We start from the raw sequence: 12,956 nt of genomic DNA on the forward strand, positions 1-12,956 counted from the left end.
ACTAGCTTGAACATCTGGAAGTTCATGGTTCATGTATTGCTGAAGCCTGGCTTGGAGAATTTTGAGCATTACTTTACTAGCATGTGAGATGAGTGCAATTGTGCAGTAGTTTGAGCATTCTTTGCATTGCCTTTCTTTGGGATTGGAATGAAACCTGACCTTTTCCAGTCCTGTGGCCACTGCTGAGTTTTCCAAATTTGCTGGCATGTTGAGTGTAGCACTTTCACAGCATCATCTTTCAGGATTTGAAATACCTCAACTGGAATTCCATCACCTCCACTAGCTTTGTTCATAGTGATGCTTTCTAAGGCCCACTTGACTTCACATTCCAGGATGTCTGGCTCTAGGTGAATGATCACACCATCATGATTATCTGGGTCATGAAGCTCTTTTTTGTACAGTTCTTCTGTGTATTCTTGCCACCTCTTCTTAATATTTTCTGTTTCTCTTAGGTCTATACCATTTCTGTCCTTTATCGAGCCCATCTTTGCATGAAACGTTCCCTTGGTATCTCTAATTTTCTTGAAGAGATCTCTGGTCTTTCCCATTCTGTTATTTTCCTCTATTTCTTTGCATTGATTGCTGAGGAAGGCTTTCTTATCTCTCCTTGCTATTCTTTGGAACTCTGTATTCACATGCTTACATCTTTCCTTTTCTCCTTTGCTTTTCACTTTTCTTCTTTTCACAGCTATTTGTAAGGCCTCCTCAGACAGCCATTTTGCTTTTTTGCATTTCTTTTCCATGGGGATGGTCTTGATCCCTGTCTCCTGTACAATGTCACGAACCTCCATACATAGTTCATCAGGCACTCTGTTTATCAGATCTAGTCACTTAAATGTATTTCTTACTTCCACTGTATAATCATAAGGGATTTGATTTATGTCATATCTGAATGGTCTAGTGGTTTCCCCCACTTTCTTCAATTTAAGTCTGAATTTGGCAATAAGGAGTTCATGATCTGAGCCACAGTCAGCTCCCAGTCTTGTTTTATGTCATTATGATTGTTTAAATACCAATCATTTTACAGTAGGTATACTATAAAATAGTTTACTTTGTAGTACAGCTTTTGTTTTTTTCCTGAGTTAATTATTACCTTATATCTTTCTCTGTGCCTTGTTTTCCTTCTTTATCCTTATTTCTTCTTGATGTTTTGCCATCTTATCCGCCTTATAATTTCCCCACTCTAATCTAGATCTGTCATACACCTGTCCCCCGTCTCTTTAGAGCTTCTAGTTTGGGTCCACTATTTCCTGGATCCCATGTTTTCCTGTCTTAGCTTGTGCCTTCTTCTGCTGTATACCACTTTCTGGTAGGAAAGGGGCCATGGGAGATGGACTTGTGTCTGCTTGCATCTTGCAGTTGCCTTTAATTTGGCTGGTGTGGGATTATTCCTGAGAATACTGCAGGCACTGCTTTTTTGCCTCACAGCCCCATGTGCTGCCATTGAGAATCAGTGCCATGCTAGTTCTCATTCTCCTCTCTAGAAGCTTCCTTCTCCCAGCATCTGAAGTTCTGTGGTGATTTGCTTTGGTGTGGGCCTGTTTTCATTCCTGGATTAGGGAATTTGGAAGGATTCAGATTCTACAATTATGGGAAATTTTATTTTACAACCTCCCTCTTATTTTCTTTGTTCTAACTCTGGAATTTCTATTACTCAGATTTGAACCTTTTTTGATTTAGCTCTAATTAGAAGAAAGATTTCTTTGATTTTTTTTTTTCTAACCATGTCACTGAATATTTATTTTAATTTTCATTTTTTATTTTATCACCTGAGAGTTCTTTATTCTTTAATTGCTCTTCTTTCATATCATTTACTTATTCTATAGATCATATATTTAATTGTATCTTTCAGGAAATGATTTATAGTTTTGGTTTTTAAAAAGTTTTCTTCTCTTCATTCTGTTTTCTCAGCCCCTCCCTGTGTATTTCAGCCTCCTTTGTTCATGCTGAGCCACGTGGAAGTTGATAATGTGGACTCTGGGGCCATGCTGCTGGGTTTGACACCTGTCTCTGCTTCATACTTGCTGTTTTTCTATACTTTGTAATCTGCATATAGAAGTAATAATAGTATCTACCAAAGAGGGTTCCTGTCAGCATTAAGTGAGGTAATATATATACAAAACCCTTAGAACATTGCCTGCCATATGGCAAGAATATACCCAGCAAAAGGATTCTTTTGCTGGATGAGGTGGTTTTTCTTAATGTCTGCTGAACCCTGGTGGTACATATTTGAGAGGTTCTCAAATGCTAGCTGGAAGCTCCACACAGGTAGGACGAGGCGGGCAGGCCCCCTTAGCCGTTAGACTTTCCTCTGTGTTGAAGGCAGCTTATTGACTCTCCTTCTGTCCATTCCAGTTTAGAAACCATACTTTTAGGAAGCTAGAGATATCTGAGAACTATATATTCTCAAGCAGAAAAAAAAATATTTTTTTTGCATCATTTCCTTTCTTATAGCTTTATGAAAATGACTTTCTAGTGCAAAAAGAGTGAATTTTATTTTTGTAAATTAATTTCAATGAACAAAAATTTGAGCAAACAGGTCACATTTTCTGAATATCACAGTGTTTTACCCTGATCTATATTTGACAATCTACACCATATTGAATGGGTTAATGTATAGTATGCAGGTTACAGTCTATAAGGTTGCAATGAGTCAGAGACACAACTGAAGCAACTTAGCACACATAATAATTAATAAGTAATTAACCAGAGATTTTGGATTATACATGGGACGTATTGAGAGTTTTAGGAAAAGAGAACACAGTCTGACAGCAGTTCACACTGGTAAGGCCAATAGTAAGTTACTGATGCAAGTACTTTAAAGGATTTGAAAACTATGTACCTTCCTTCTTTCCTGCTCCTCTGTCTTTTTCTTTTTTTTGCATAGAAAATGGAATTGATTCACTTAATTTGAGAGATATACTTCAAAGAACTCATTTACATCACTTCCTCTGCCATTACAGCCCTTAAATAAAGTATAACCAGGGTGTAGGAAGCATTATCCCTCATATTGGTTTAAAATACAATTCCATACATTGAAAGACAGGCAGGAACCAGCAGTTCCCAATACGGAGTCCAGGGTGTTCTTGTTTTGCATGATTTTAACATGCATAGAGGACTTCCCTTGTGGCTCAGTGGTAAAGAATCTGCCTGCCAATGCAGGATACATAGGTTCAATCCCAGGGTTGAGAAGATCTAGAGATGGAAATGGCAACCCACTCCAGTATTCTTGTCTGGAAAATCCCATGGACAGAGGAGCCTCCCTGGCTAAAGCCATGGGATCACAAGAGTTGGATACAACGTAGCGACTAAGCAACTACAAACATGCATGGACTTCAGCTCTCAAGGTGAAACTGAATAATAGTAGTTTTTCAACAACACTGTTCACCAAATAACTGAGTAAATACAGCTTACTACTAGCTTTTCAGGCCATAAATCACTACATAAATAGCAGATGCATAATGATTAGTGAACAGTTATCACTTCTTTCAAAGACTGTCGGTCACTGCACATGTTATTCAGTTCACATATATGTGGCAAAGAGGGCAGTTGTGTTGTCTCCTCATTTCCTAGTGATAAACCCACATTGTGTTTTACAAAAGTAGGTAGTTGAAAGAGAAAATTAAAAAAAAATAAAGAAGATATTGTTTAAAAAGAGTGACCTTTCCAAAGTCAACTTTCATTTGAAAAGACCCTGATGCTGGGAAAGTTTGCAGGCAGGAGGAGAAGGGGATGGCAGAGCATGAGGTGGTTGGATGGCATCACCGACTCAATGAACATGAGCTTGAGTGAACTCCGGGAGTTGGTGATGGACAGGGAGGCCAGGCGTGCTGCAGTCCATGGGGTCACAAAGAATCGGACACGACTGAGTGACTGAACTGAACTCAACTTTCCAAAGCTACTAAAATAGCTTCAGAATTCAGAGAATGCAAGCAAACCAATAGCTAAAAATGTCCAATACATATTTCTTTAAAAATATATAGTTTCAGCTTACTTGCACCCTGAAAGGTGACCTATAGGTTGCCTAGCAACTCCAGACTAACTCTGGCTTGTCTAAATCCATGAAGTAAGTAAATGTTAATCACTCAGTTGTATCCGACCATCTGTGATCCCATGGACTGTAGCCCATCAGGCTCCTCTGTCCATGGAATTCTCCAGGCAAGAATTCTGGAGTGGATTGCCATTCCCGTCTCCAGGAGATCTTCCAGACCCAGGGATCGAACCCAGGTCTCCTACATTGCAGGCAGATTCTTTACCATCTGAGCTACAGGGAAGAACAAGAAGAAATCCGTGAACTCCTTTGCAATTCAGTGCCTGAACCATACCTTCTCCAATGAGGTCTGAATCCCTCCCAGGTCTATTCTTCCTTGGCTACTATCCCTCGGCCCTTGGGTACCACGCTGAGTTACTTATATGTTATTTTATTGTGGTTAACACTCCTTTACATCAAGTTTCCCTTGTGTAATCTTTTGGACTTAAAGAGGTATCTCTTTTTTTGGACCTAGAAAGCTACAATCTCTCTAAACCTTTCAAAATAAGTATCATTATCTCCATTTTACTGAAGAGAAAATCTGAAGCTCGAATTACAAATGCTCATTGTGATTAGGAACCACAGCCAAAGTCTCAAAATTGGTAAACAAAGGAGCTGGGTTTCCAAGCCTGTTTTGTCTGTTTCATCTTTGGCCAATGTATTGGCCAAAAATATGGCCAATACAAAATATTGGCCTACCAAAATATTCAGCCACTGAGCATCCATGCATCCCATATGTTCCATCCCATACTGAGCTTCATCTCTTCTCCCTGTAACTTCTCTCGGAAATCCTGTTTCCTAAAATTAAACCACACCCCAAATCTCTTCATTGAATTTGCCTTCTATCTCTTTACCAAAAATCTGAAACTTCCCTAGGGACAACACTCTCAGATGGGCTTATTCATAAACTCTTTCAAGAGTTTTCACTCTCAATTCTAAATTTTCCGCAACCCAGTCTCTTCTTGTTCTCTTCAACTTCTAATCCTACCATGCTGTTGTCTGGCCTAATCAAACCCTTTTGTCTTCCCATTTTTTCCTATCATCCCACTAGTATCTTGATGTAGCCTGGATAGCATCATCAACTCCTATCCTTCCTTTGCGTTTGTGATTTGGGGGACTTGGTGCATCCTTCCAGTCTTTGTACATGACTCCTGCTCACTTGCTCTCCCAGTGCCCCAGGATCTCTCCTCAAACCCTGTTCCTTACTACTTTTCAAAACATGGTAAACAAACATCCTATAACATGCTGTGGAGTGGGAAGGTCAAACATTATTCTTCCTCTACAAGTTATATTCATTCTGTCATCAACACCACAATCACCAGTACTTTCTTACTGAGTCCAAAGCAGCTTCACTGATATTCAGTTAGATTGAATCTGTATCACCTTCATGGGAACCATCACTTTTTTTATTGAGGACTGTTAATTAATGTCGATTCAACAATTCTGATGCTAAAGAGGCCTAATATTTGTCAGAAGGGAGCCTAATGGCTTTAAATTTCCTGTGGGTTCAAAGCAAGAATTTGACAATATTTCGCCATGGCACCGTTTCCTTGAATAACCTGTCCTTCGTTCCACTAGGTGATCTAGACTTTCAAATTCAAAGCTAAATTTGGAATGGGAAAGACTGGGATGGCTCTATGAACTGTGGGATGTCAGGATGATGACAAGGATAAAATAAATGCCAGGAACTCCTGCCTCCTTTTTGTTTGTTCTCTAGTTAGTAGAAAGAGTGAAACCAAAACTTGCAGGTGATTCGTTAAAGGTGAAAGCTTACTTCTCTGACTCAGGCCTCACTGCGGTGTTACCTGCCTTTCTTGGTATGATAGATGCTGTGTGGCCAGTACAATTCCTAAGATTCTGTGGAGCAATTTTTCTGTGCCTGCTAGAGGGTGCTGGGGACTCTCAGGGGCCACAGCCATGGGTAAAAGGCTCTGGCACTGGTAAGAAGAACCAGCACCCATTATGATATCCATCTCTTTCCATACCTGTTGATATCCTCTTGAATAAAGTACTCTATTAACACCATCATTACTCAATTCAGATATGGACAAATATTTATTTTGAAAGCTCTACCCTGGGAGAATATCAATGGAGGTATCCTTGAGGAGCAGTGGTTGTTTGCAATCAGGGCCTCTTTTTTGGTATCTTGAAGGGATATTATTTTTCTATAGTTTCGCTGATAAGCTTCTTGGTGACAGATCCTACTTACTGAACTCACTAAATCCACATAAGGATGAAGTATACACAAATACCAACCTTTTCAATTGTATTGCGAGCTATCCCTTTCCAGAGAGCAGAATGGCTACTGTCTGTAAGTGGAAATGGTCTCAGTTGTTTGCTTGGTAATTGAGGTGTTAGGAAAAAGAAGTCAACTATAACAAGAAGAAGGACAATGTTTATGTAAAGCAAGCAGTGTATCAAGCACTGTTTTGAGAATGCTACCTACACTGACTTCTCACAACAATCCTACAAAGTGATGGTTTGCTGCACAGTATGAGCTCTGACCCACTACAATTTCTTTTGGGTGACATTTTACCTGTATCACTGAGAGACTCCCTCAAAGTATCTCTTCACCATAGCAGGGGCACATCATGGAAATACTGGATGGACAATCACCAACCCTTGAATCCCATTCTAAAGGTCACCTTTCCTTTACCCTGAAACTATGTTTCTTTAGATCTGTTGATGCTCTTTATTGAGATAAAATAAAGTTCACTAATCTGGGTCCTATGACCCATCTTGTCCCATCTACCTAGAGTTGATTTAATAGGTCCAATCCTCATGAATTCAGTTACTCAACATTTGCTTTGAGTAAGTGCTTTGATTTGTCAGGCTCTTTGATGGGCCCTGGGGAAACAGGAAAAAATTAGACATGGATCTTTCCTCGGCAAGATGTCCATAGTTTAGTCTCTTGATGTTTGAAGAGAGCCCACTGGAGTCATCATGTCCCACCCAGCTACTTACTTTCCATATCATCTCCCCTAACAGTCAGTGATTCTTGCCTATCTATAGGGTTATGGTAGGGAATGGGGTGGAAGGACCACAGAACCTATGGTTTCAGGTCTGGTCGTAGCCTTCTGTGTTCCAGTGACCTCATTCAGTGGTCCTGCCCCAGCCTGTTAGCTTGAGGAAAGCTCTCTTTACATCTTTGTTTCTGAGGCTATAGATAATGGGGTTGAGAAAGGCAGAGATGACGTTGTAGAACAGGGCAAGTTTCTTGTCCCGCTCTGGGGAGGCATTGGCCCCAGGGTTCATGTACATAAACATGGCGGGTCCACAGAACATGGTGACTACAGTAATGTGGGAGGCACAGGTGGAGAAGGCCTTGAGCCGACCTTGGACCGAGCGAATTCTCAATATGGTGGCAAAGATGCGGATGTAAGAAGCCAGAATGAAGGAAAGGGGTACCAGAAGAAGGATGAAACCCAGGATGAAATCTACTTGGTCATTGAGGGATGTATCTGCACAGGCCAGCTTTAGAACAGCAGGAACCTCACAGAAGAAGTGGTTGATCTCACTGGGGCCACAGTAGGGCAGGCGCATAGTGAAGACCGTGTATACTAGAGAGCAGCTCACCCCCCACAGTCCACAAAAGACCACCATTGCCCCACACAGCCATGGGCTCATGATAACCTTGTACCTGAGTGGGTAGCAGATGGCCACATATCTATCATAGGCCATGACAGAGAACAGCCAGCCCTCAGTGATGCCCAACACCAGAAAGATGTACATCTGGGCCACACACCCAACATAAGAGATAGTTTTCTTCTGACAGACCAGATGAACCAACATCTGGGGCACAGTGGTGGTGACATAGCTCATATCCAGCATGGAGAGGACACTGAGGAAAAAATACATGGGTGTATGGAGGCAGGAGTCCAGGTGGATTAAGGTGACAATGAGCCCATTGCCCACAAGAGTAGAGACATAGAGGAAGAGGAAGATGTTGAAGAGGATTGTATTAATTTGGGAATCCTTGGAGAAGCCCAGAAGGATGAACTCAGACACGGAGCTCTGGTTCTCCCAGAGGAAATCCTGCATTCTCCTTCAGCTGTAGAAAGAGAAATGAACCAACTATTGTCCCAGTTTAGGATGCATATCAATCACCATGATTGTTCAGTTGTTGGCAAGGTCGATGATTTTATTTAGATACTCAGATCAGATCAGATCAGTTGCTCAGTCGTGTCCGACTCTTTGTGACCTCATGAATCGCAGCACGCCAGGCCTCCCTGTCCCTCACCAACTCCCGGAGTTCACTGAGACTCACATCCATCGAGTCAGTGATGCCATCCAGCCATCTCATCCTCTGTTGTCCCCTTCTCACTCGGGATTAATATCAGGTCATTGACTGAGGTCTGTCTAGGATGAGGTTAAATTAGGGAAGGGCAGGGAAAACTTTATGAGATTTTCATTTTCTCAAGTGTGAATCTTTCATCAGAACTTCCAGTTTCTCATTGTGTTTCCTCTCTTAGTCCTAGCAAGGCCATCTGCTCTCTTGTGCTTCAGGAGCCACAACCACACAGCACATTGCTTGAGGTTCTTCTGCCTTAGTCTTTGGTGTAGAGTGTGATGACGAAGATTTGAAGTTTCCTTCTCCCTCCTGTCAAAAAACAAATCACTCAAAACTCTTTCCTTTGGTGCTTTAAACTTCAAATCACTACATATATACAGGCAGGGCAAGTCAGAAATATGGGCAAGATTATATGACTCCAGAATATGAAAATTTTTTTGAAAATTTTATCCAGGTCTGTGTTTCTTGAATCTTTGGTGTCTCTGGAAGCTTCCTCATATCTGATTTTATTTCAGATGGAGTTGCTCACCACTGGGCCTCTTCCTGGCCTTATTCACAACAGAAAAAAAGTCTTCCTGCTTGACCCTCAAACTATAATTGAGGCAGAATAATAGCTGTCTTTTTGGCTTGAAGTCAGCTTTGGCATCTCTGATTCTTTCAGCTTGATGGGAATACCTTCCTAGTGGTAATCTATACTTTGGGGTCTCTTTCTCTCCTAGAGTCAAGACTTATGACAGTCAGGGAAGTCCAAAGTTTAGTTTATATCTCAAAAGTTAGAGCTGATTCTTCATTTTTGGCATCATAGGAAGTGGTTCTAGTGGAGGAACATGGGATTTGGAATCAGAAGATTGACATTCAAGTCTTGGTACTTCAACTGTGGCCAGTTCAAGTAATTTAGTCTCCTTTAACCTCATTTCCTTCTCTGTAAAATCTACATAATATCTACCAGAAACAGGAACAGAACCTGTGAGAAGTAATATATGATATGCATGGCGCACACAGCACTGTAGCTAGCACAAAGTGGAAGCTCAGTGATGTTCATTCCAGTCAAATTATCTTCCTGGTGTTGTATATCAAATGGTAAACAAAACTGAAAGAGACCAGAACAAACATGGTATACTCCTAATCCTGAAGAAGCTCACAGTGTTTTGGGGGAAATAGAAGAATAAAGACACAAATCACATTCCAATGTATTTAGCACTCTGATGGAAATATGGGCTGGCAGTCAATGCTGTGTTAAGCACTAGGGATACAGAAATAAAAAATTTCTACCCTCAAAGAACACACATAGGAAGGAGACAGATAAACAATGAATGGTACTCAAGTGATAAGTGCTATGACAAGAGTAAGTATAGAGGGTCATGGGGATCCATTAAAGAAGCACCTGAACTAGCCTTTGAAAGCTAAACTTCTCCAAAAACAGGGCCCATGATGTGAATCTTTAGTTTCAGCTTTAGCATCAGTCCTTCCAAAGAACACCCAGAACTGATCTCCTTTAAAATGGACTAGTTGGATCTCCTTGCAGTCCAAGGGACTCCACTCTCCTCTTTCACTTTCATCAAGAGGCTTTTTAGTTCCTCTTCACTTTCTACCACAAGGGTGATGTCACCTGCATATCTGAGGTTATTGATATTTCTCCTGGCAGTCTTGATTTCAGCTTGTGCTTCTTCCAGCCCAGCGTTTCTCATGCTGTACTCTGCATATAAGTTAAATAAGCAGGGTGACAATATACAGCCTTGACGTACTCCTTTTCCTATTTGGAACCAGTCTGTTGTTCCGTGTCTAGTTCTAACTGTTGTTTCCTGACCTGCATACAGTTTTCTCAAGAGGCAGGTCAGGTGGTCTGGTATTCCCATCTCTTTCAGAATTTCCCAGTTTATTGTGATCCACACAGTCAAAGGCTTTGGCATAGTCAATAAAGCAGACCTAGATGTTTTTCTGGAGCTCTCTTGCTTTTTTGATGATCCCGTGGATGTTGGCAATTTGATCTCTGGTTCCTCTGCCTTTTCTGAAACCAGCTTGAACATTTGGAAGTTCATGGTTCATGTATTGCTGAAGCCTGGCTGGAGAATTTTGAGCATTACTTTACTAGCATGTGAGATGAGTGCAACTGTGCAGTAGTTTGAGCATTCTTTGGCATTGTCTTTCTTTGGGATTGGAATGAAAACTGACCTTTTCCAGTCCTGTGGCCACTGCTGAGTTTTCCAAATGTGCTGGCATGTTGAGTGTAGCACTTTCACAGCATCATCTTTCAGGATTTGAAATACCTCAACTGGAATTCCATCACCTCCACTAGCTTTGTTCATAGTGATGCTTCCTAAGGCCCACTTGACTTCACATTCCAGGATGTCTGGCTCTAGGTGAGTGATCACACCATCATGACTATCTATCTGGGTCATGAAGCTCTTTTTTGTACAGTTCTTCTGTGTATTCTTGCCACCTCTTCTTAATATCTTCTGCTTCTGTTAGGTCCATATCATTTCTGTCCTTTATCGAGCCCATCTTTGCATGAAATGTTCCCTTGGTATCTCTAATTTTCTTGAAGAGATCTCCAGTCTTTCCCATTTTGTTGTTTTACTCTATTTCTTTGCATTGATCACTGAGGAAGGCTTTCTTATCTCTTTTTGATATTCTTTGGAACTCTGCATTCAGATGTTTATATCTTTCTTTTTCTCCTTTGCTTTTTGCTTCTCTTCTTTTCACAGCTATTAGTAAGGCTTCCCCAGACAGCCGTTTTGCTTTTTTGCATTTCTTTTCCATGGGGATGGTCTTGATCCCTGTTTCCTGTACAATGTACTCCTGTCTCCTGTACCCTGTCTCCACAGTTCATCAGGCACTCTATCTATCAGATCTAGTCCCTTAAATCTATTTCTCACTTCCACTGTATAATCATAAGGGATTTGATTTAGGTCATACCTGAATGGTCTAGTGGTTTCCCCTACTTTCTTCAATTTCAGTCTGAATTTGGCAATAAGGAGTTCATGATCTGAGCCACAGTCAGCTCCTGGTCTTTTTTTGCTGACTGTATAGAGCTTCTCCATCTTTGGCTGCAAAGAATATAATCAATCTGATTTTGGTGTTGACCATCTGGTGATGTCCATGTGTAGAGTCTTCTCTTGTGTCTGAAGAGGGTGTTTGCTATGACCAGTGTGTTTTCTGAGCAAAACTCTGTTAGCTTTTGCTTTGCTTCATTCTGTATTCCAAGGCCAAATTTGCTTGTTACCCCAGGTGTTTCCTGACTTCCTACTTAGATTTTAGAAATATCACTATTTGGGTGGAAGTTAGGAAAAGACATTGGAGAAAGACCAGCTGAGAGGTATGAAGGAAAGACAGGAGAAGGGTAACATTCCAGACAACAAAGAAGAGAAGAGAGATTAGAGAGAGAGGTGGACAAGACTTGGTAACCAAGCGGTACAGAAGATGAGGAAGAGGGAGGAAACAAGCATGAGTTTGAGGTTTCAAACCTGGGAAGCTAAGTTGACAGTAATACCATTACAGGACAGGTGGAGGTGAAAGAAAGAGTGATGGGGTGGGGAGAAAATGGTCAGAAAGTCATTCTTAATTCTATTATAGACATGCAGAGTTTGAAACATCGAGTGTCCTGGAGGATCTGATCATCAAAGAGTTAGACAGATTGCTTTGGAGCTCAGGAAAGAGATCTAAGCAGAAAACCAAACTTTAGAAGGTAATTAAGGCACAGAATGGATGAGAACTCTCAGGGGTACCTCAGAGAGAGTACAGAGGTTCCAAAGACGCAACCTGGGAGGAGGAACACTGGAGAGATCAGCAGGAGAAGAGATGGGCTTAAACGAGAGCATCCAGGGAGGCAGGAGAGCTTGACACTGTAAGTTCAGGAAACTACCATCTCCATGAGTGCATATTATGCTAAATGCTATAGAGAGAGCAAGAGGAATTAAAACTTTTCAAAAAATGCAATAATGCCACACTTATTAGTTGCTTGGATGTGGGAAATTTCTGTGGAGTGATGAAGGCAGAAATCAGTGGGTTATGAGGAGTGAACTTGGCTATAAAGAGAAGGACTGAGATGAGGAGATATCTAAGATTGGGACATAAGGTGAGGGGAGTGCTTTGTTTCCTTTGTCATTTTCTTAAGGTAAAAGTTCAGAATGTGTATTACACTGGGGGAAATCCAAAAGAAAGGGAAAGAGGTGCTATTGCATGGTCTCTGAGGAAGCAGACAGCAACAAAACTAAGAACACAAGTCTTGAGAGGCAGTTTCAATAGAGCATAAACAAAGGGGAAGATGTATGAATGAGGAGGATACAGATCATTTAACTGTGTGTGTGTGTATGCACTCAGTCATGTCTGACATCTAACTGTAACCACCAGAAAATTCAAGATACATTCCCATGGACCAGTCTCACAGGTTCTTTCTTCACATCTTGTGTAGATGGTGAGGAAGAAGATCTGATCATGTCATTGCAAATCAGATTTCAAGTCTCAACTGGATAGAACAAGAAGCGTATGCCAACAACAACAACAACAAAAAATGCTATAGCACCAATGTAAAATTCCCTGCCCCTCTGCTTAAAAAGCCAGCCATACATAGTCAGCTCAGCTGAGAAATAACTGAAGACTGAAAGGGGATCAATGCAAGGATGTTCCTAAAACATC

General features: G+C 41.1%; 2 protein-coding genes across 36 annotated transcripts in view; one reads left to right on the top strand and one right to left on the bottom strand.

The window, feature by feature from the left end:
- LOC102286905 (olfactory receptor 2A12) overlaps positions 1–12,956 on the top strand; it is a 151,219-nt gene that overhangs the window by 71,470 nt on the left and 66,793 nt on the right. The gene's annotated exons all lie outside the window — the stretch shown is intronic.
- LOC102265942 (olfactory receptor 2G3-like) lies at positions 7,124–8,071 on the bottom strand. The gene has a single exon (XM_014481852.2). It carries the CDS (start codon positions 8,069–8,071, stop codon positions 7,124–7,126), a length of 948 nt encoding a protein of 315 aa, XP_014337338.2.

This window comes from Bos mutus, chromosome 3 (genome assembly GCF_027580195.1).
Source record: "Bos mutus isolate GX-2022 chromosome 3, NWIPB_WYAK_1.1, whole genome shotgun sequence".
In the NCBI taxonomy this organism is placed as follows: Eukaryota; Metazoa; Chordata; class Mammalia; order Artiodactyla; family Bovidae; genus Bos; species Bos mutus.

Coding starts and splice junctions, on each gene's coding strand:
- LOC102265942 (XM_014481852.2), bottom strand. CDS start 8,071: ATGCAGGATTTCCTCTGGGAGAACCAGAGCTCCGTGTCTGAGTTCATC.